This window comes from Entelurus aequoreus, linkage group LG23 (assembly GCF_033978785.1).
Source record: "Entelurus aequoreus isolate RoL-2023_Sb linkage group LG23, RoL_Eaeq_v1.1, whole genome shotgun sequence".
In the NCBI taxonomy this organism is placed as follows: domain Eukaryota; kingdom Metazoa; phylum Chordata; class Actinopteri; order Syngnathiformes; family Syngnathidae; genus Entelurus; species Entelurus aequoreus.
The window spans coordinates 21,321,060-21,346,059 of NC_084753.1; the positions used below are offsets into that span (position 1 = coordinate 21,321,060).

At 38.4% G+C, this 25,000-nt stretch overlaps 2 protein-coding genes across 3 annotated transcripts in view; both read left to right on the forward strand.

Moving 5' to 3' along the window:
- The window catches only part of LOC133640412 (phospholipase B1, membrane-associated-like), an 80,370-nt gene extending 78,802 nt beyond the window's left edge, over positions 1–1,568 (forward strand). Inside the window, 3 exon segments of the mRNA XM_062033805.1 lie at positions 74–169; positions 249–323; positions 398–1,568. Of these exon segments, the coding sequence (XP_061889789.1) occupies positions 74–169; positions 249–323; positions 398–700 (474 nt within the window). The 3' untranslated portion in view covers positions 701–1,568.
- Positions 1,569–4,790: 3,222 nt separating this feature from the next.
- LOC133640738 (phospholipase B1, membrane-associated-like) overlaps positions 4,791–25,000 on the forward strand; it is a 31,658-nt gene continuing 11,448 nt past the window's right edge. For both annotated transcript variants that reach the window (XM_062034316.1, XM_062034317.1), the window contains exons 1-9: positions 4,791–4,993; positions 5,173–5,231; positions 6,987–7,057; positions 7,132–7,175; positions 7,272–7,365; positions 11,893–11,944; positions 12,137–12,217; positions 12,294–12,359; positions 12,443–12,543. In XM_062034316.1, the coding sequence (XP_061890300.1) occupies positions 4,879–4,993; positions 5,173–5,231; positions 6,987–7,057; positions 7,132–7,175; positions 7,272–7,365; positions 11,893–11,944; positions 12,137–12,217; positions 12,294–12,359; positions 12,443–12,543 (683 nt within the window). In that variant the 5' untranslated portion in view covers positions 4,791–4,878. The remainder of the gene's footprint in view (positions 4,994–5,172; positions 5,232–6,986; positions 7,058–7,131; positions 7,176–7,271; positions 7,366–11,892; positions 11,945–12,136; positions 12,218–12,293; positions 12,360–12,442; positions 12,544–25,000) is intronic.

The window sequence follows — 25,000 nt, forward strand, 5'->3', positions numbered from 1 at the left end:
ATTGACAAATATTTTAGTTTTGAAAAAATATATATATAACAGAATAAAAGGGTACTTTTTTTTTCTTGACAAGGAGGGGGAAGCAGACGCCAGTTTCTTCTCTTTGGACTGTTTCCACATCAGCGAGCGAGCTCATGCTGAGATGGCCATAGCCCTGTGGAATAACATGGTGAGAGAATTAGGCAAAGTGAGCAACGTTTATTTCAATGTTCATTTTTTTTGTTGTTGCTTCTTTTCTTTATAAACAGTTGGAGCCTGTAGGTAGGAAACAGGCGTATAACAACTTCACATATGACCGCTCCAAGATCCACTGTCCCTCTGAGGTACAGTATGTGCAAACACTCATGTTGTCGTTCACAGTTGCACTTGCACTTGAATATCGTTACTCTTCCAATAGGCCAGTCCCTTCATCTTCACCAAAGTCAACAGCAGCCCACCGCCACCAGTGACGGCCACAACTGTGCCCCCTCCCAACAACATCACTGCATTCACAACCACCACTACTCAAACTGCCTTCATACCCTTGTGTGTCCCCCCACAGCCGACGTGGGTCACAGTTGTTGTGGGAGTTGTTGGTTTATTTATGGGCGTCACCGTTGCTGTGCTTATTTTCTTTTTCGTGCTGCATAGGAAAAGCCAAACTAAGGATGCGGTAGAGTGTGCGGAGTATGCGGTAGAAACAAAAACCGCAGCACTTTGAGAATTGATTTGAATGTTTTGTGTATTTTCCAAAAAAAACAACACAATTTGGTTCGGTTAAGGAAAAGAGCATTTGTTGCTATACGAGTTGTAGATGTAAAATGTTAAGTTATTTGATATCATAAATCTTCATACAAACATGATAAATCTGCAGCATCCAGCTAAGTTTATTACAATAGAGCCCATGACTTTCATAACAATAATAATAGATTTTATTTGTAAAAGCACTTTACATTGAACAAACAACCTCAAAGTGCTACAGTGCATTTAAAAAAATTAAATAAAAAAATTAAAAATCCCCAAATTCTAACCCACTAAAAGGATTTTGTTCTAATTAATGTCAAATATATGAGCAGAACTGTGGTCTTTCCTCGATGATCAAAAACTATACAATACATTACGTAAGCCATTATTACATATTATTTACAGTATTCTCATTGAACGCTAGTAGTACTACTCCACACCACTAGGAAGCAGCATAGTACCAAAAAGTAGAAGCATCTCTCGCTATCTACTTCAGCAGGAGTTAAGCATAAGTTAAGCATGAAACGTCATTAAAATTGAACATACATTTAAAAAAACAATGGGGAAAGATATTAGAAGACAAGAGGGGACACACACTGACAAATGATACTTGGCTGATGGTTCTTTCGTTCGCCGTGGAGTCACTTCCGGTGCAAGCGGCATTGAAATAAAATCTTCCAATAGTTTACATTTTCAATGTTAATTTTGAAAGTAATGACAACTGTACCATATAACGTTATTACTGATGATTGCATGACATTTTTTTTTCTGTAGGATTTCATGAATTGAATACGTATTGTATGTTTTGTTTGTAAATCATTGTTACTCAAATAAAGTTTGGAGAAAAAAATGGTAGGCATTTTTATTCAAAGTGATTTTGAAAGTGTTTTTGATATATTTTAAAACAATAAATCTGTCATCTAAAAGCTGTCGCGGTCACGCCAGTAAGATTTTGGCTATACCTTTTGTGTCCAGTAAGTGGTGCATGTCCAGCGATACACTGAATCGGCCGGAGTCCCACACTTTCCACACATTTATTTAACGTTAATTCATTCACACACACGACTTTAAATGTTACCAACATGAAATAAACTTCCAAAAAACAACTTACGGCATTGCCTCAACGATATTTCACGATTGACGGAAACGTCCGAGTTCAGAACATTTAGAAAGTCTCATTCTTTTCACACTAACAGGAAGTTATATACCGGATGTGACGTTGTTGCGTAACATTACATCATACAGAGAAATATACTTTTTGCAACAATTTATACCACCGCAATCACAATATATTTCTATCATACATTAATATGAAAAAGAGAAAATTATTATAACATGTTAAATAAATAAACTGAAGATATTATACAAATGATAAAATAATGATACAAAAAATGTGGAAGCCATACAAAACCAGTGATGAATAAATCAGTAAATGGATTTTACTTGTATAGTGCTTTTCTACCTTAAATGTAACCTTGACACGGTTTCCACATTCACACACACATTCACACACTGATGGCGGGAGCTGCCATGCAAGACCCTAAAACCACGACCCATCAGGAGCAAGGGTGAAGTCTCTTGCTCAAGGACACAACGGACGTGACTAGGAGGGCGGAAGCCGGGGATCGAACTGGGAACCCTCAGGTTGCTGGCACGGTCGCTCTACTAATGAATTACGTACCAAAATAGCCAAAACAAAATATGAGTGAATGGTTACTAAACAATGTACCGTATTTCCTTGAATAGCCGCAGGGGCTGTCACTCCGGCGTTTACCGGAAACCGGCGGGATGGCCGTGCATGCGGTAATTATTTTAAAACCCTCTTCTCACTCCGGCGTTTACCAAAAGGAATCCGGTAAATTTAGGCGTGCGCTTTGAGTGTGATGTAAGCATACCATCATGAAAAGCACATTTAATTAAAAAAAACGTTATTATGGTCTTACCTGTACTTATAAATGGAGTCCATTTGCAGCTCCTTCTGACCAAAAGCATCGATAACTTGTTTATAGAAGTCTTCCTTATTTTCTTTCTTCCGTTTTAAAAGTCTATCTGTCTCGATTGAGATATTCCTTTAATTATTACCTCCTGCTTCGATTGAAAGTCCAGTTTAGAAAACTGTTTTATTTTAGATACCGGTATGTAATCCTCCTTGTTAAAAGTTCAGGCAGAGGCTGCGTGTGTTCACTTCTTCTGCAGTACCGGAAGTCGCAAGAAGGATCACTAGCGCGGCAGCGCCCTCTACCACCAGGAGGCGGGAGTCATTTCATGACTCATACAGTATTTGACACACGCAGCTGCGGTATATTAATAAAACATAGCTGCTTACTGTTCTTTTTAGCATACTGTACCGGTATTCAATAGCTTGGATCTTAAATCCTACTGAATAGCTCTTTATCTTTTTTCCTTTGTGCGATTGTAAACTACTGAAAGCAGCTTCCTCCATTTTGAAAATGAGGACAGGTAAAGCGTCACTCGTGACGTAACGAATTTGACCCGGTGGAAGTTCTAGCCATATGCTAAATATTTTGCGAAACGAGTTTGACCCGGCGAAAATTATAGACATGCGATAATAAAATTAACTATTTTGAGAAACGAGTTTGACCCGGCAGTAATTCTAGACGTGCGAATACTATATTCCCTGCGCCAATTCAAGGAAATACGGTATATAAATAACATTAACAAAAGCAGTGTCAAAATAAAAGAAACAATGAAGAAAATTACATGTACTCAAAATACTTTGCCTATCGATTTCATCATCTGGCCGGCAGTAAGTCGGACACGTTTCCAGTGAGGGTTGGACTCCGCCAAGGCTGCACTTTGTCACCGATTCTGTTCATAACTTTTATGGACAGAATTTCTAGGCGCAGTCAAGGCGTTGAGGGGATCTGGTTTGGTGGCTGCAGGATTAGGTCTCTGCTTTTTGCAGATGATGTGGTCCTGATGGCTTCATCTGGCCAGGATCTTCAGCTCTCGCTGGATCGGTTCGCAGCTGAGTGTGAAGCGACTGGGATGAGAATCAGCACCTCCAAGTCCGAGTCCATGGTTCTCACCCGGAAAAGGGTGGAGTGCCATCTCCGGGTTGCGGAGGAGACCCTGCCCCAAGTGGAGTAGTTCAAGTACCTTGGAGTCTTGTTCACGAGTGAGGGAAGAGTGGATCGTGAGATCGACAGGCGGATCGGTGCGGCGTCTTCAGTAATGCAGACGCTGTATCGATCCGTTGTGGTGAAGAAGGAGCTGAGCCGGAAGGCAAAGCTCTCAATTTACCGGTCGATCTACGTTCCCATCCTCACCTATGGTCATGAGCTTTGGGTTATGACCGAAAGGACAAGATCACGGGTACAAGCGGCCGAAATGAGTTTCCTCCGCCGGGTGGCGGGGCTCTCCCTTAGAGATAGGGTGAGAAGCTCTGCCATCCGGGGGGAGCTCAAAGTAAAGCCGCTGCTCCTCCACATTGAGAGGAGCCAGTTGAGGTGGTTCCGGCATCTGGTCAGGATGCCACCCGAACGCCTCCCTAGGGAGGTGTTTAGGGCACGTCCGACTGGTAGGAGGCCACGGGGAAGACCCAGGACACGTTGGGAAGACTATGTCTCCCGGCTGGCCTGGGAACGCCTCGGGATCCCCCGGGAAGAGCTGGACAAAGTGGCTGGGGAGAGGGAAGTCTGGGTTTCCCTGCTTAGGCTGCTGCCCCCGCGACCCGACCTCGGATAAGCGGAAGAAGATGGATGGATGGATGGATGGATGGATGGATGGATGGATGGATGGATTTCATCATCTGGTCTAGACAACAATGACAACTTGTCTGACCTGTCTTTGATCTGTTGGCCACAATGTCCAACTGGTGACCACACGCTACTACTAGAAATATTGCAGTAAAATTAATAATTGGTGGAATTACATAGCACGTTTAGTCGGTGCAGGGATTCTTTTGGGGTGTTTTATATTCAATAGAGCAAAATGAATGGGAAAATGTTAAACCTACTTCGACCACTTTTGGGAGTGACATCATTTAAAACTCTTCAAAGACTTCAAAGACATAAAACACCTTTTTTCCCCCCTTAGAGGACCGTCCCTTTGTGAGGACAGAGGGCACCTCTCCTACAAATCCCACCAGCAGCGCATCTCGTCTTCAATCCAGTGTGACGTTTTCGAGTCAACATGAGAGCAGCTTTGTGCGCATGTTTTTTATCCCTGATGTGTGTGTCTGCTGTGACAATTGGCACAGAGATGCACTGTGAGGATGGCGGCCCCTCCGACCACACACCCACCTCAGGTAAGTGAATGCAGCTTGTTTGTGAACAAAAAAAAATCACTTGACACTTAACACTGTTTAATTGTCAATGTACTGAGAATGTCACTAACTATCCTGACTGCTTCCGTGTCGATCATTTTAAAATCCCTGTTCATAACCTACACATTAATGACAAATGTGCTGTCTCGTTGCAATGTCAGTGCATGAACTCAGGCCAGGAGATATCCAGGTGGTTGCTGCCGTGGGAGACTATCTGACAGTGAGTAAACATGATTGGAATATGCAACTAAATTGTTTTAGGGGCCACATCTCCAGAAAGCTAAGGCCCGGGAGCCGGCCGGACTTCTCCCGTAACTACCGGTATTAGTCATATTTTGTATATTCCTTGGAACCAGCGTCCTCTACAGTAGACTTTGGATTTTGATCATTTAGCCAAGTTACAGGAACACTCTGCTGTTTTTGAGGAACTTTCAAACAATATACAGTACAGGCCAAAAGTTTGGACACACCTTCTCCTCATTCATTGTGTTTTCTTTATTTTCATGACTCTTTACATTGTAGATTGTCACTGAAAGCATCAAAAGAATGAACGAACACATGTGGAGTTATGTACTTATGTAAAAAAAAGGTGAATTAACGGAAAACATGTTTTATATTCTATTTTTTTTTCTTCAAAATAACCACCCTTTGCTCTGATTACTGCTTTGCACTCATGGCTTTCTCTCGATGAGTTTCAAGCACACCTGTGAAGTGAAAACCATTTCAGGTGACTACCTTTTGCAGCTCATCGAGAGAATGCCAAGAGTGTGCGAAAAAGTAATCAGAGCAAAGAGTGGCTATTTTGAAGAAACTAGAATATAAAACATGTTTTCAGTTATTTCACCTTTTTTTGTTAAGTACATAACTCCACATGTGTTCATTCATAGTTTTGATGCCTTCAGTGACAATCTACAATGTAAAAGTCATGAAAATAAAGAAAACATATTGAATGAGAAGGTGTATCCAAACTTTTGGCCTGTACTGTACATCACAATATATAATTTATATTTTTTAAATAGTATATTGTCTATATCGCGCAACCCTAATTTGAAGTAAACAAGCTACAGCAACACCTTGCATCACATTATGGAAAACAAATGGACTTAAAGGGGAAATAAGGTCTTAGTGGGTTACCCACATATGCGGTCCTCTCCAAGGTTTCTCATAGTCATTCACATTGACGTCCCACTGGGGTGAGTTTTCCTTGCCCGTATGTGGGCTCTGTACCGAGGATGTCGTTGTGGCTTGTACAGCCCTTTGAGACACTTGTGATTTAGGGTTATATAAATAAACGATTGATTGATTGATAGTTGTATATAACAAGTTTGGACCCCAGTGTTCTGTTTGCTAACAAAGTTCAAATGTCAATGCAAGGAACTGAACTCGTGGGCCGGTATGGTGTCATTTGAACAGCCCTGGGCTACATACATTAAATACACAAAATACTTTAAAATGGGGTTTAAATCACCAAAAATGATTCCCGGGTGCGGCGACCGCTGATGCTCACTGCTCCCCTCACCTCCCAGGGGGTGATCAAGGGTGATGAGTCAAATGCAGAGAATAATTATGTCACGCCTAGTGTGTACGTGACAATCATTGGTACTTTAACTCAACTTTTAAATAATGATTCTTATACTTATGCAGTATATCTAACGCCAAATAATCACTTGATTGAAGTAAAGTGTTTTATTTTCCTATAACACAGTGTTACTGTTCACACTGTGTGTAATGTTACAGTGGCCAAAAATTAGTTTGATAAATTAATGAATTAATTTATATGCCTACTACGCTCCTGTATTTTGATGTTGGTCATTATGGTGGTACTTGGGGAGCCAAGTGTTTTTCTGAGGTGGTACTTGCCGAAAAAAGTTTGAGAACCACTGGCCCACAACATGATCCATATGTTGTAAACCACCAGTGTCATCCTGTAATTGTTCGATTTTATTTTGTTATTAAAACATTTGTCTTTTTTCAGGTGGAGAACGGCATGTCTTTAAACCAAGACCCTTATGATTCCATGATTAAGCACAGAGGTTTATCATGGAGGTAGTTTTCGTCACTAGACACATTTTATACTTTTTTGGCTGCAAATTAACCTCATATTTTGTTCTCTTGTCTAGTATCGGCGGTGATGGAAACCTCACAACTGTAACAACTCTGCCCAGTAAGTATTGTGGAATATTTATTTGATTTGTTTTTGAAGTTAAGACTTGAAATTAAACTATACAGTAAATGAATTATTGTTTCTATGTACTCATAGACATCTTGAAGCAGTTCAATCCCAATTTGACGGGCTTCTCTGTTGGGATGAGAAAAGACAACACACATCAGATCTATCAAAGATTAACAAGCTGGTAATTTCTCGACTTCTTACAATTACAGTAATCCCTCTTTTATCGCGGTTAACTGCTTCTGGACATTACAGTGATAAATGAATCATCTATAAGTTTGATATTAAGAACATACATTTTCACCATAATTAGAGCCCTCTGACATGAAACAACACCCTTTGGACTCTTCTACGCTCTTTTCAATGCTGCTTGAGGCTGAGCCAATCAGTGGCCACAATACTGAACACATACTGGTCACAATACTGTGATTGGTTTAGCCTCATCGACTAGCCAATACTACTGTATTATTTAGCCCTTTGTATGCTTGAAAATGCTTAATTTTGACCAAACATTTTGTAGAATATGCTTAAAAACAACAAAACAAACCGAAAAAAAGAAAAGAAAAAGTGATTTAAAAGGAAAATGTAATTATTACATTTCTAATTTCTGATATAACAGAAAAATAAAACTTTTTTACAGTCTAATTCTTAGGAAATAATACAAATATCAGTTAAATTAGCGCAGTCAAACAATTACAGTTTTTAATCAGATTAATCACACTTTTACAGTTTGATTAATCATGTTAAATGACTTGTGTGCATAATTTAAATTAATTTGAAAAAAGACCCAAATATTTTGATACAATTACAATATTAACGCGGGAATATCGTACAAGATATTTTTTTACATGTTTTACTTGACTGCACGTCTTTTATTGTTAAAATACTTGCTAATAAGTTAATAGTTTAAGAGTTCCTATTTTATGCATCTACTGTAATGGAAAAAAAAAAAATCTAAAAAATTAGTTGTTTAAAAGGAAAACGTAATTATTACCTTTATAATTTCTGATATAACTTTTTAAGTCCTAAAAAAAAAATGAAGATTTTCATTCTTATTGTTAATCAGTATAAACTTGGGCATTAAGTCCTAAAAAATGAAGATTTCTATTCTTATTATTAATCAGTATAAACCTGGGCAGTCAACGTTAACGCGATAAAAAAATAAAAATAATACAATTATTGCTGTCATATGATTACATTTTTTGAATCAGATTAATCACACTTTTTTTTTTAGAATATTTTTTATTTTATAAATGTTTTGCATTTTCATTAATCTCAGTAAATTACTTGCTTTTATCATTTAAATTAATTTAAAAGAATACCCCAATATTTGGACAAAAATGCAATTTTATTGTCAGAATGTCATTCAGGAACCTTTTGTAAATGTTTTACTCATTTATTGTAAAAAAACCCCCCGTAAAAGTTTAAGAGTCTTTACTATTTTTAGAATATTTATTTATTTATTATTTTTTGGGACTTTTAACAATCGCAGTAAAATTACTTGTATGTATAATTTGAATCACCTTTAAAAAAGACCCCAATTTTTGGACACAAAAGCAATTTTAATGTCAGAATGTCGTACATGAACTTTAAAAAAAAATGTTTTACTTAAATACACGTCTTTTATTGTTCAAATGCATTGACTTAATTACTGACCATTTCAGGTAAACATTTGCGGTTGAGGTAAAGGTGAATGTGCGGTCTTAATTAATTGCGTGAATAATCTGGATTAATACATAATAAAAAATAATACATTTCGTGATTAATCACATGAGTTTTATATACAGTACAGGCCAAAAGTTTGGACACACCTTCTCCTCATTCAATGCATTTTCTTTATTTTCATGACTATTTACATTGTAGATTTTCACCGAAGGCATCAAAATGTGGAGTTATGTACTTAACAAAAAAAGGTGAAATAACTGAAAACATGTTTTATATTCTAGTTTCTTCAAAATAGCCACCCTTTGCTCTGATTACTGCTTTGCACACTCTTGGCATTCTCTCGATGAGCTTCAAGCACACCTGTGAAGTGAAAACCATTTCAGGCGACTACTTGAAGCTCATCGAGAGAATGCCAAGAGTGTGCGAAAAAGTAATCAGAGCAAAGGGTGGCTATTTTGAAGAAACTAGAATATAAAACATTTTTTCAGTTATTTCACCTTTTTTTGTTAGGTACATAACTCCACATGTGTTCATTCATAGTTTTGATGCCTTCAGTGACAATCTACAAAGTAAATAGTCATGAAAGCAAAGAAAACGCATTGAATGAGAAGGTGTGTCCAAACTTTTGATACATACATACATACATACATACATGTATATATATATATATATATATATATATATATATATATATATATATATATATATATATATATATATACATATATATATATATATACATATATATATATACATATATACATATATATATATACATATGTGTATACATACAGTATATATATACACATACATATATATATATATACTGTATACTGTATGTATGTATGTATGTATATATATATATATATATATATATATATATATATATATATATATATATATATATATATATATATATATATATATATATATATATATATATATATATATATATATATATATATATATATATAATTATTGTTTGGTTTTTTTAAGGAGTGGATTACAACCTAAGTCTGTTTTTGTCCATTTTGTCTTGAGCTGTTGATAAAACAGAACCTTTTCTTAATAAACACAGTTGCATAAATCAAACAAATTGTCAGTATTAAAGACAAAAAAACGTATATTTGTGATTAATCGCAAAAGTAATTATGAGGCAACTACGGACAAAACGCGATCAATCACAATTAAATATTGTAATTGTTGGACCGCACTAATATGGGGGTACTAAGATGACAGGGATGCAAAACTATAACAATACTGAAATAAACTGCAACAAAAACAGTGCAATTAACAGTGCAATACATGTTCATAACATGGTCACTACTGCCTAGTTTCTCTTGTTTGAGTTTGAGTTTGAGTTTATTTCGAACATGCAAGCATGCAACATGATACATCACAATTTCCAGTTTCTCTTTTCAACATGCTCAAAAAGGAGTAGGAAGAAGCAGAGCTTATTTAATCATACCCCTTTCCTTTTTTTCATAACAGTTGCTAAACTTTTTTGTTCACTTCCTGTTCTCAATTTATTCACAATGTACTCCATAAGTAATCACAATAAAAATACATAGATAAATAATAATTGGTGAAGTAAGTTACATTTCATATGATCAGATAAGTAAGATTATTTTGAGAGTGAAAGAATGGATTAATTAAATACATTCAGAATGTTTATCATGGTTCTTCTTCTTTGTACTTTGTAAACACTTTAAGTTTGAAGAGTTTCTTGAAGTGGATCATATTAGTACATTGTTTGATTGCTTTGCTTAATCCATTCCACAATTGAATTCCACATACTGATATACTGAAGGTCTTAAGTGTTGTACGTGCGTACAAATGTTTTAAATTACATTTTTCTCTAAGATTATATTTCTCCTCTTTTTTTGAGAAGAATTGTTGTATATTCTTGGGTAACAGGTTATAGTTTGCTTTGTGTATAATTTTAGCTGTTTGCAACTTCACTATGTCGTGGAATTTCAGTATTTTTGATTCAATAAATAAAGGGTTTGTATGTTCTCTATATCCAACATTATGTATTATTCTAACTGATCTTTTTTGTAACACCGTTAATGAATGAAGTGTACTTTTGTAATTATTTCCCCATATTTCTTCTACACAGTAACTCAGATATGGTAACACTAGTGAGCAGTAGAGAATATGAAGTGATTTTTTGTCTAAAACATGTTTTGCTTTATTCATTATTGACGTGTTTCTTACTACTTTATGTTGTATATTTTTTACGTGAGATTTCCAGTTCAATTTATCATCAATCATTATACCTAGAAATTTGGTTTCATTTACTCTTTCAATTTCTTTTCCGTCTATTTGTATTTGTGTTTGACTTTCTCTTCTACTGTTACCAAATAGCATTATTTTAGTTTTACTGAGATTCAACGATAGTCTGTTTTTGTCAAACCATCTTTTTAATTTGTTAATTTCTTCTGTTATTGTTTGTATTAACTTCTGTGTGTTCTCTCCTGAACAAAACGCTGTTGTATCATCCGCAAATAGTACTAACTTTAAATCTTTTGTAACTTTACAAATGTAATTTATATAGAGATTGAATAATTTAGGTCCTAGTATTGATCCCTGAGGTACACCACAGGATATATTTAGCGTTGTAGACGTGTGTTCGCCTAGCTTCACGTATTGTTTCCTGTTCGTTAGATAACTTCTTATCCAGTTTAAGACTAACCCTCTGATGCCATATCGTTCTAGTTTTTTGATTAAAATATTGTGATTAATAACTTGTTATATTCTTATTTTTACTGTTGTATTTGTATTATTATTGTTGCTTTTTATTTGTATTCTTATTGTAATATTTTCTATTTTATTTCCATTTACACCCCCATTATTTACTTTTTACTTTTTAAATTCGATCTCAATTCTGTACACTGCTGCTGGAATTTAATTTTCCTGAGGGAATTCTCCTGAAGGAATCAATAAAGTATTATCTATCCATCTATCTATCTATCTATCTATCTATCTATCTATCTATCTATCTATATCTATTTATCTAAACAATTTTTAACACCATGTTGAACAGGTTCCTGTTACGTCAAATGCGCTCCCTGGTGGACAGAATGAAGAAGGACTCTGTGAGTATCCAGTACCAAACTATCTTGAATGTCTAAAATATTCTCAAAATGATAAAAACTTAAAATTAAAATGTTTATGATCCGGAAAATAAACTTATTTTTGGATGAAGAAAAACGCTGACAGATGTTGGTGATACATGAAATTTTTTTGTTGAAAGAATGAATACTTTCTGATATCATTCATCTACGCAGGCCATCAACTTTGAATTGGACTGGAAGGTGATCACTGTCTTGATCGGTGCAAGCGACATCTGTGAACACTGCTACCAAGCTGTGAGTATCAAATGGCAAATGTGACCAGCTCTTTCTCAAATGTATTTCAATTAATTTATTTTTTCCCTCTTTACAGTCATTATTCTCTTCTTTGGTGTACAAGGACAACGTCCAAAGAAGTCTGGATTATCTACACAAAGAGGTAAAAACACAGGCAGTGATACAATTTGAAGTTGTACTAGCGTGGTTCTGTGTGTTGATATCGGCTGTGCTGGTCTCTGCCAGGTGCCCCGGGCTCTGGTCAACTTAATAGAACCCGTCTCAAGGACACCAGTGAGCGAATTGAACTTGGACACTTTGCTAGAGTGCCCGACCAGGCTCGTCAAGTGAGTACACCGTTTAAAGCCGGAGTATGGAAAAGTAGGACTGCCAAGGAAAATATTTTTAAAAGATCATTGCAGTGCTACCCTATGGAGGGGTCAAATGGGAGAACATTAAGTCAATAAATTAATCTATAAAATACTTAATAAAAGTGCCATTCATTAATTGTAATTGAAATTAAATACATAAGTGTTATTAAATGTGTCATTTATTTATTTAATATAAAACGTACATGTAATCATTTAATCATTCAATTATGAATTGTATTACTTGCTACATGCAACACTAAATTGGCCCTAGTGTGTGAATGTGAGTGTGAATGTTGTCTGTCTATCTGTGTTGGCCCTGCGATGAGGTGGCGACTTGTCCAGGGTGTACCCCGCCTTCCGCCCAATTGAAGCTGAGATAGGCTACAGCGCCCCCCGCGACCCCGAAGGGAATAAGCGGTAGAAAATGGATGGATAGATGGATGCTCTGGGTCAGCGCCTCTTTCTTCCACACAGTACACATAGCAATCATAGGACTGGATTTGTGTTAGCCCCGCCCACTGACTTTGATGGCTGAATTTGACTGATAGAATTAATTTTAAAGCACTGACGCACATGTTAATGAATATATTTGTATAAAGTATCAAAACATGAAATAATTAAATAATGAAATAGTTCATTGAATCATATTATGATTATGGCGGCGCATTGAAATGCAGCAGCTTGAAGACGCTCTTGGGAGTGTAGAGCGATTTGGCAAAAAACACCCGTCATTTCTGTCAATTTCATGGCTGGCTCAAAGCGTGAACACTCTGTGATCACATACGACCGACAGACAATTCTGGATGTGGATGGATCGGGTCGTTATAGACTGAAAGATGCATGTACGGTGGACCTCCTCGCTAGCATGGGAATACTTCGCGGGCTACATCGAGCGGCCTTCGTAGCAGCGGAGTCAAGTATTAGCGGGGACCGCCAATGGAGGCGACGTAAGCGGTGTGAGCGAAAGCAGAAGCGGGGATGCCGAGCGGGGCTAACAACAAAGGGAAAAGCTAACCAAAGAAGCGTGGAGTGTCCGGGTAAGAAGTCATTTAAACTAGAACTAGCCGGCGCCAGGCTGGATAATCCCTGCACACATAGCAATTCTCTTAGAATAAAACACAACTCACATAATGTTTTTTCTTTTGTGACTGTGTCAGAGGCAGACATACATTGTACTGAGGTGGCTAACTATGATGCGTTCAGTTTATCGCGGCATCAAGCAAACAATCTGAAAATTCCCGTCGTATCAATTCCTAGATATGGTCGAAACTATTTAAAGTGCACTACGCATAATAAACGCAACATTATTAATATTGCTACTTAGGATAATTTCAACAAACAATCCTCAAAACAGCCCACTACCTATAATATGGGCTTTTTAAACATAAGATCATTATCTTCCAAAACGTTATTAGCTAATGAGGTCATTAGAGACAACAAACTTGACGTCGTTGGTCTCGCCGAGACCTGGCTCAAACCAGACGATTTTTTTGCGCTAAATGAAGCATCTCCTCCTAACTATACCAATGCACATGTTGCCCGTCCTCTTAAAAGGGGAGGGGGTGTCGCACTAATATACAATGAAAACTATAATTTTACACCTAACCTAAATAATAAATATAACTCGTTTGAGGTGCTCACTATGAGGTTTGTCACACCGCTGCCTCTCCACCTGGCTGTTATCTACCGCCCCCCTGGGCCCTATTCGGACTTTATCAGTGAATTCTCAGAGTTTGTTGCTGATCTAGTGACGCACGCCGACAATATAATCATAATGGGGGACTTTAATATCCATATGAATACCCCATCGGACCCTCCATGCGTGGCGCTCCAGACTATAATTGATAGCTGTGGTCTTACACAAATAATAAATGAACCCACGCATCGCAACGGTAATACGATAGATCTAGTGCTTGTCAGGGGTGTCACCACCTCTAAAGTTACGATACTCCCGTACACTAAAGTAATGTCCGATCATTACCTTATAAAATTCGAAGTTCTGACTCATTGTCAACAAACTAATAATAATAATAATAACTACTATAGCAGCCGCAACATTAATGCCACAACAACGACTCTTACTGACCTACTGCCTTCGGTAATGGCACCATTCCCAAATTATGTGGGCTCTATTGATAACCTCACTAACAACTTTAACGACGCCCTACGCGACACCATTGATAGTGTAGCACCACTAAAGCTAATAAGGGCCCCTAAAAGGCGTACCCCTTGGTTTACAGAAGAAACTAAAGCCCAAAAATTATCATGTAGAAAGCTGGAACGCAAATGGCGTGCGACTAAACTTGGGGTTTTCCATCAAGCATGGAGTGATAGTTTAATAACTTATAAACGCATGCTTACCTCAGCTAAAGCTAAATATTACTCAAATCTCATCCACGTCAACAAAAATGATCCTACATTTTTGTTTAGTACAGAAGCATCGCTAACCCAACAAGGGACTCCTCCCAGTAGCTCCACCCACTCAGCAGATGACTTTATGAATTTCTTTAATAAGAAAATTGAAGTCATTTGAAAAGAGATTAAAGACAATGCATCTCAGCTACAACTGGGTTCTATTAACACAGATACGACTGTATATACGACGGACACTGCCCTCCAAAATAGTTTCTCTCTCTTTGATGAAATAACATTAGAGGAATTGTTAAAATGTGTAAATGGGACAAAACAAACAACATGTTTACTTGACCCACTTCCTGGGAAACTTATCAAGGAGCTTTTTGTATTATTAGGTCCATCAGTGTTAAATATTATAAACTTATCACTTTCCTCTGGCACTGTTCCCCTAGCATTCAAAAAAGCGGTTATTCATCCTCTACTCAAAAGACCTAACCTCGATCCTGACCTCATGGTAAACTACCGGCCGGTGTCCCACCTTCCGTTTATCTCGAAAATCCTCGAAAAAATTGTCGCACAGCAGCTAAATGAACACTTAGCGTCTAACAATCTCTGAACCTTTTCAATCCGGTTTCAGGGCAAATCACTCTACGGAGACAGCCCTCGCAAAAATGACTAATGATCTATTGCTAACGATGGATTCTGATGCGTCATCTATGTTGCTGCTTCTTGATCTTTGCGCCGCTTTCGATACTGTTGATCATAATATTTTATTAGAGCGTATCAAAACGCGTATTGGGATGTCAGACTTAGCCTTGTCTTGGTTTAACTCTTATCTTACTGACAGGATGCAGTGTGTCTCCCATAACAATGTGACCTCGGACTATGTTAAGGTAACGTGCGGAGTTCCCCAGGGTTCGGTTCTTGGCCCTGCACTCTTTAGTATTTACATGCTGCCGCTAGGTGACATCATACGCAAATACGGTGTTAGCTTTCACTGTTATGCTGATGACACTCAACTCTACATGCCCCTAAAGCTGACCAACACGCCGGATTGTAGTCAGCTGGAGGCGTGTCTTAATAAATTAAACAATGGATGTCCGCTAACTTTTTGCAACTCAACGCTAAGAAAACGGAAATGCTGATTACCGGTCCTGCTCAACACCGACATCTATTTAATAATACCACCTTAACATTTGACAACCAAACAATTAAACAAGGCGACTCGGTAAAGAATCTGGGTATTATCTTCGACCCAACTCTCTCGTAATATCGCTAAATTTCGTTCCATTTTGTCCACAAGCGATGCTGAGATCATTATCCATGCGTTCGTTACATCTCGTCTCGATTACTGTAACGTTTTATTTTCGGGCCTCCCTATGTCTAGCATTAAAAGATTACAGATGGTACAAAATGCGGCTGCTAGACTTTTGACAAAAACAAGAAAGTTTGATCATATTACGCCTATACTGGCTCACCTGCACTGGCTTCCTGTGCACCTAAGATGCGACTTTAAGGTTTTACTACTTACGTATAAAATACTACACGGTCAAGCTCCTGCCTATCTTGCCGATTGTATTGTACCATATGTCCCGGCAAGAAATCTGCGTTCAAAGAACTCCGGCTTATTAGTGATTCCCAGAGCCCAAAAAAAGTCTGCGGGCTATAGAGCGTTTTCTATTCGGGCTCCAATACTATGGAATGCCCTCCCGGTAAAAGTTAGAGATGCTACCTCAGTAGAAGCATTTAAGTCTCATCTTAAAACTCATTTGTATACTCTAGCATTTAAATAGACTCCCTTTTTAGACCAGTTGATCTGCCGTTTCTTTTCTTTCCTTTTCTACTCTGCTCCCAACCCGGGGTGGACTGCTAGCCTGTCCATCGGATGGGGACATCTGTACGCTGCTGACCCGTCTCCGCTCGGGATGGTTCCTGCTGGCCCCACTATGGACTGGACTTTCGCTGATGTGTTGGACTTTCACAATATTATGTCAGACCCATTCGACATCCATTGCTTTCAGTTTCCCCTAGGGGTGGGGGGTGTGTGTGTGTGTGGGGGGGGGGGGGGGGGTGTTACCCACATATGCGGTCCTCTCCAAGGTTTCTCATAGTCATTCACATTGACGTCCCACTGGGGTGAGTTTTCCTTGCCCGTATGTGGGCTCTGTACCGAGGATGTCGTTGGCTTGTACAGCCCCTTGAGACACTTGTGATTTAGGGCTATATAAATAAACATTGATTGATTGATTGATGTTATCATTAAATACATCATGAAATAATTAAATTGTGTAACAAATAATTAGATAATTAAATACATCATTGAATTAGTTAATATATGTATACCTTATATATTCACGTATTACATATGTGTGTTTGTTTGTACTATTTATTGCTCATTTATTGGTTTTTCACTGCGTTTTACTTTTGTAGCTGTATGTAGAAATGGTGCAGCTGGTTGCATCAGCTCTGTGCCCTTTTTAATGTATTTTATGTCCTTTGTGTTCTTTAATGTTTCCTCTTGTTTTCATGTGGGGTTTTGTTTTATTTTATTATTTATTTTTGTGGACTTTTTGTATCTGCACTGCAGCAACATAATTTCACCATTTTGATATAAAGTCTATCCTTTCCTATATAAATAAATTATTTAAATGTTTAAATAATTATATGTAATTTTACATTAAATAAGTTAATGACCTATTTAACACTTATGTATTTACATACTATAATACAGACCTGGGCATTCTGCGGCCCGCGGGCCACATCCGGCCCTTTGTGCGTCCCTGTCTGGCCCGCGTAAGGCCAATCATAAATTACAAAATACATTTTAAAAAGTATCTATGTCGAGTGTGCAATACAACGGTGCTGCTTTTGTTTTGAAAAGCGTTATTTGTATTACTACCGTGTGGACGTATGCGCGTGCGTGATTGTGAGTGAATGTGAACAGCTGCAATCAAATTACAAAATAAAGTTGAAAAAACATCTATGTCGTGCACGCAATACAACTGTGCTGCTTTTATTTTGAAAAGTGTTATTTATGGGCGTATGTCCGTGTGTAACCTGTGAGTGAAGGTGCACAGCGACAAGTGATGCACGGTTTACACCGAGACGCTAAAAAGAGAAAAGTTGATGACGAATGGCGTGTTTTCAACAAGACATGGACTGCCAAGCAACGTTCCCTCTAAGGTGCGCGCGCCTGCGCAATTGTGCCATGCTCAAGCGTTCTCTGCGCACAGCAAATATATGCCGCGCACCAAATCAAATCCCATCTGAATTCTAAACAAAATAAACACATTTATTCTGTGTAATTTTGCAACGCAACTCTGAGTGACAACAAGCGGCCCTAACGGTGTTCGTCAACACCGTTCAATTGAACACCGTTCAGTTATTGTAACGTCTATCGAGATGCTTCGAGGACACAAATTATATCGATCTCTTTATTGAGCAAAACTGTTTACATTCGGCCATAACCACACTAAAAACATGAGTAAAACACTTCTATCTCAAAAAACTAGTCATTTTCTGCCGTACAAACCAGGCCAAAACCAACTTGTCATCTGTCACCAACACGCATACCACTAAACCACTGGAGCGTTTATGGCCACACAAAAAGTCGGACAACTCAAACACCACACAAAGTTACACTATGACTCCTCAGTCATATGTGTGCTTATTTTACTGTCATGTATTATTAATGTTAATTTATTTATATTAATCATGGAATGCTGTTACTAGAGAAAGTTACAGGAATGCACACTTCATCCTATGCTTACATTTCATTGTGCAACATGAGGATGTTTAAGGGGAACTAAATGTGATCTCTGAAAGGGGTACACATGATTTCCAAAGCAGTGCTTTTGGTATAAAGTTAAGTTAGGTTAAATGAAAGTATTATTATTATTATGTATCTTATGGTATATATCAAAAATAATATTGAGCAAAATTTAATTGAAATATTGTCGATGTGGCCCTCCATCAGTGCTCAGGTTGCTCATGCGACCCCCGGTAAAAATTAATTGCCCACCCCTGCTATAATAGATAACAAATAATTAATGAGACATTTAAGTACGGTAATTAAAGATGTATTTATTAATTTATTTGTGTCACATTTGACCCTCCATTCTACCCTGGCTTCTAATAAAAAGGACAATGATGTTGCTGTTATTGCCCGGTGGTCTGTAAGAGAGATTTCTATCTGGTGGGTTAGAAATGTGACGTTCTCGGACGAGTCGACTCTTTGTTAGCTCAGCTCTTTTAAGTGAACGATAAGAACCGATTTGCAAGAACATTGTGCCAAAGTTATTTGATTTTAGGACTTCAATTGAGACAAAAATATCAGTTAAAGGCTCTGGAAGTTTCTGTGGTTGATTTTTTGATTAAAGCAGGGTTATCCAAAGTTTGCGGTCCGCCGCAAATTTTTTAACGGGCCGCGTAGGGTATTCCGGTATAATGGTACTAATAAATTAAAACTGGTAGTACACTGCCTCTGAAATATACTAGTACTTTTTTTCCCCCTCCGGACATGAAGGCGCGCCCGTCACGTCGTGACATTGCTGGTAAAATGAGCAGAGGCGCATGTTGGGCAACACACACACACAGAGAGAGTACTTATACACAGACACACGTGGGGGGCAGAAGAGGGAAAATGGACGCATTTTTGGCTTAAAAATTAACGATAATGTTGCAGGTATAACACTGAAGTGCCGCTTTGCAAGAAGAACTTTATAACATAGCTAACTAGCTAGAGGCTAACGTCTATCCGTAGTCCACAGTGTTTTAGCTACTTCTAAATCACCGATCCTCGCCTCCATAGCGACAAATAAAGTACGGTTCTTACAAGCATCATAGCTGGAGGATGAGGAATATTTATACATGCTTCACTACACACCGTAGGATACACTAACTAACCGCTAACAGAAAGCTAGCACTCTTGAATGTAAACAAATGCCATGGGTGGATCTACACAGACATCGACTCTAACGATACCAAGTACAAAAGCAGTAAATAGTCGATAATAAATATTTTTTATTATCACAAAATCTTTTGTAATTTGTTTTATTGTTTATAAACCTAGGAAATACGTCCCTGGACACAGAAGAATTTTAATTATGACCAATGTATGACCTTGTAATTACTTGTATTGGAGTTATACAATTGATTGATTGATTGAGACTTTTATTAGTAGGTTGCACAGTGAAGTACATATTCCGTACAATTGACCACTAAATGGTAACACCCGAATAAGTTTTTCAACTTGTTTAAGTCGGGGTCCACTTAAATTGATTCATGATACAGATATATACTATCATATATACTATCATCATAATACAGTCATCACACAAGATAATCACATTGAATTATTTACATTATTTACAATCAGGGGTGTGGAGGGGGGGAGAATGGGGGGGGGGTATGGACATCAAGTAGTGGACATAGAGAGAGAGAGAGAGAGAGAGAGAGAGAGAGAGAGAGAGAGAGAGAGAGAGAGAGATCAGAAGATAAGAAAAAGAAAAAGTATCTGCATTTGATTGTTTACATTTGATTATTAGCAATCCGGGGAGGGTGTTAGTTTAGGGTTGTAGCTGCCTGGAGGTGAACTTTTATTGCGGTTTTGAAGGAGGATAGAGATGCCCTTTCTTTTATACCTGTTGGGAGCGCATTCCACATTGATGTGGCATAGAAAGAGAATGAGTTAAGACCTTTGTTAGTTCGGAATCTGGGTTTAACGTGGTTAGTGGAGCACCCCCTGGTGTTGTGGTTATGGCGGTCATTTACGTTAAGGAAGTAGTTTGACATGTACTTCGGTATCAGGGAGGTGTAGCGGATTTTATAGACTAGGCTCAGTGCAAGTTGTTTAACTCTGTCCTCCACCTTGAGCCAGCCCGCTTTAGAGAAGTGGGTAGGAGTGAGGTGGGATCTGGGGTGGAGGTCTAGAAGTAACCCGACTAGCTTGTTCTGAGATGTTTGGAGTTTAGATTTGAGGGTTTTGGAGGTGCTAGGGTACCAGGAGGTGCATGCATAATCGAAAAAGGGTTGAATGAGAGTTCCCGCCAGAATCCTCAAGGTGCTTTTGTTGACCAGAGAGGAAATTCTGTAGAGAAATCTCGTTCGTTGGTTAACCTTTTTGATTACCTTGGTTGCCATTTTGTCACAGGAAAGGTTAGCCTCTAGAATGGAACCTAGGTAGGTGACCTCATCTTTCCTGGTGATGACACTGTCACCTACTTTTATGGTGAAGTCATTGACTCTCTTAAGTTTGATGTGGGACCCAAACAGGATGGATTCTGTTTTACCCAAGTGGATGGAAGGCTTGTTGTCAGCGAGCCAGGTGCAAGTTCTACAGAGCTCAGCACTGAGGATTTTCTCCACCTGTGACTTGTCCTTGTCTGATACCAGCAAGGCAGAGTCATCCGCAAACAAAAACAATTCACAGTCGCATGCCGATGACATGTCGTTTATGTATATTAGGAACAGTAAAGGTCCCATAATACTGCCTTGGGGGACTCCACAGCTCACCAAGAGGGGGGGGACACGGTGCCGTTCACCTCTACCACCTGCTCCCTCCCCTCCAAGTAAGACTGCATCCAGCTCCAAGAGGTTTTGTTAAATCCGATTGCTCTGAGCTTATCCAACAGTATAGCGTGGTTAACGGTGTCAAAGGCCTTCTGAAGGTCCAGCATGACCATGCCGCAGTATTTGCCCGCGTCCACCTCATGTTTGATGTGGTCGGTCAGATAGAGAAGGCATGTGTCAGTGGAGGGGTTAGTTCTGAAGCCGGATTGGAATTTGTACATGAGTTTATTAGTGGCAAGGTAACTATCGACCTGTTCATAAACTATTTTCTCCATTACTTTCGAAATGGAGCTGAGAATAGAAACAGGTCGGTAGTTGCCAGGTTCCAATTTGCTTCCTTTTTTAAAGAGGGGAGTTACTCTTGCTATCTTAAAATCTTTTGGTACTTGGCCTTGTGTAATTGATAGGTTTATTATGTGCGTGATGATCGGGGCAATGATGGAGGCAGAGTCCCTGAGGAATCTGGAGGGAATATTATCAAGGCCGGTGGCCTTGTTAGGGTGGAGCGCGCTCAATTTTTTAAACACCTCATCAGCTGTGACCATTTCTAATTTGAAATCATCGTTGGATACTCCTAGCTTTCTGTAGAAGGCTTTAATGTGTTCTACACCAAAGCGACCAGAGTGGTGGGACAGCTTGTTGACAAGAGTCGCGGCTATGCTGGTGAAAAAGATGTTAAGTCTGCTAGCTACAAAAATGTGTAGTTTTGACAAAAAGTGTAGTATCACCCAAAACTTACGTAAAGTATCCAAACAGAATAATAAGTGCTTATAGCACTTTAACAGAAGTGTAGATAGAACATTAAAACAGAAATTAAGCAAATATCAACAGTAAACAAACAAGTAGATTAATAATTAATTTTCTGGTGCATGTCCCTCATCATTTTGACAAAATAATAGAATGGGAAATGACACAATATGTTACTGCATACGTCAGCAGCCAAATTAAGAGGCTTTGTTTGCTTCTTTACTACTAAAAAAAGTTGTCTAGTATGTTCACTATCTTAATTAATTACATTGTTCTTTGATTGCAATAAGAAGTGTATGTTTTATGTATCATAAGATTTTCTGTTAAATTAAAGCCAATGATGTCATATTTTTGTGGTACCCTTTATTTTGAAAAGTATTGAAATACATTTTAGCACCGGTACTGGTACCAAAATATTGTTATCGGGACAACCCTAAACCTGCAGCACATTAAAAAAATACTATATATAATGTTTTTTTGTTTTTTGTTTTCAAACAGAAAGAAAGTGGAATAAAAGAGCAAGCAGGTGAAAAGCAATAAGAAAAAGTTGCAATTTTGACTAATAACACAAAGCTGCCATGCAGGTTGTTTTTCATTGCTCAAAAAATAATAATTAATCAAAATCAATGTTATAAATTCTTGACCTTTTTAAGGCTCAGAATTTGTTTGGGTAAAATATAGCATACATTTGTGTTTATGCCATAAAAAAGGGTTTTGACCAAAATGGCATAACATATGAAACACAAATGTATATCAACAAGAAGACCTGAGGTTGATAAGATTTAAATGTTAAAAAAATAATAAGGTATGACTTATTTTTAACATTTTTATGACTGAGACCCCTCTGGGTCTCCAGGACCAAACTTGAGGGGAGCCCGAAGGGTTAAAAAAAGCTATTCCGTATATTGTAATGGTTTTGAAAATGAAAAATATCACAATGGCCACCGTATGCATTTATTTTTCAGTGTGCGGCCCTCAGTGGAAAAAGTTTGGACACCCATTCTATACTCCGGGGCCTGCAGATGGAAATTAGCCTTTGGCTACAATCTGGCATATTTACATTTTATATGGGTTCCCTCCGGGTACCCTGGCTTCCTCCCACCTCCGAAGACATGCACCTGGGGATAGGTTAATTGGCAACACTAAATTGGCCCTAGTGTGTGAATATTGCCTATCTGTGTTGGCCCTGCGATGAGGTGGCGACTTGTCCGGTGTACCCCACCTTCCGCCCGAGTGCACCTGGGATAGGCCCCAGCACCCCCGTGACCCCAAGAGGGATAGCGGTTGAAAATGGATGGATGTTTTTTAATGTGCATTGCCCCATGTAGCAAAGCTGTAACAAAAATAACAAATGGCGACTTCCTATCTTAAGTTTTATTATACATCTATGAGAAAGCTTATTGGTGTGTCTTGTACAGGGGTCAGGGGGCCATTTGCGGCATGTAGCTAATTTTTTGAGGGCTGGCTTTTTTTTGCCAATTTTGCAGGTATACACCTCAGCGTAGGGTGATCAGGTGTCCGGATGCAGGCCGGACAGTCCGGATTTTTAATGCCCTGTCCGGCGTCCGGCGCAGCATCACGTATTTGTCCTCCTTTTTGAGGCACTAGGCTTGAAGAGCGGAGTTTTTTCATCTTTGCTGGGCTGCAGCGCAATAGCCAATCATAGACCGTAAAAAAATGCCCCCAACGCAGTAACATATCAAATGATTGGCTAAGAGCGGTGTCGGATACAAATCTGCTTATCATTGGTTAAAAAGGTAAACAAGGGTCCAACGTTCCCTCTAAGGTGCGCGCCTGCGCAATGGCGCACCGCTCACGCGTCATCTGCGCACAGCAAATTAATGCCGCGCAGGAAATCAAAAATCCCATCTGAACTTTAAACAAAATAAACACATTACAATTTATTCTGTATGATTTTGCAATGCAACTCTGTGAGTGACAGGTGACAACAAGAGTGGCCCCAATGAATAAAACAATCTTTGTCAACCCAGTTCAATTATCGTCTGTCGAGACACTTTACGGACAGGAATTCCATCAATCACTTTATTGAGCAAAACTGTTTGTAACCACACCAAAAACATGAGTAAAAAAAACTTTTATCTATAAAAACTGGTAATTTTCTGCCATACAAACCAGGCTTAAACCAACGTTGTCATCCGTCGTTTCAACAGAAGCCGCTCGCTCGCTCACCTGCACCAACACACGCACTCATGGCACTTAGCCAGTGCTGCGTTTATGGCCACAAAAAGTCGGACAACCCCAACGCCACACAATGTGTAAATGCCAGCTTGTAACACTCTGACTCCTCAATCAGATGTGTGCTTATTTTACTGCCATTTATTAAGAATGTTAATCTAAGGATATTATTCATGAAATATTGTCACTAGATTTCATAAATGCTAATAACAAGATGTATTTTACAGACAGAAAGTTACAGGAACTAAATGTAATCTCTGAAAGGGGTAACATTTCTTTTAAAGGCAGGACCCGCAGCCAGACATACAATACTAGCACATAGGTAATGAAAAACATGTTTTTTTGTTATTGTCATTGTAAGGGGGCAAAATCACTTATATCAGAAAATTATTTTAATAAAACATGTACATTGTTATGATGTCAGGTTTGGGACAGGTGTGACGCTGGTGTGGCCACAGTGTGCACGTCTGATGTCGCTCACATTTTTTTTTTAAGTATATATGTTACCTGTTAGTTGTTGTTTACATTTAAGTCCACACATGTTATGCTTTGTGGCACTCTGCAC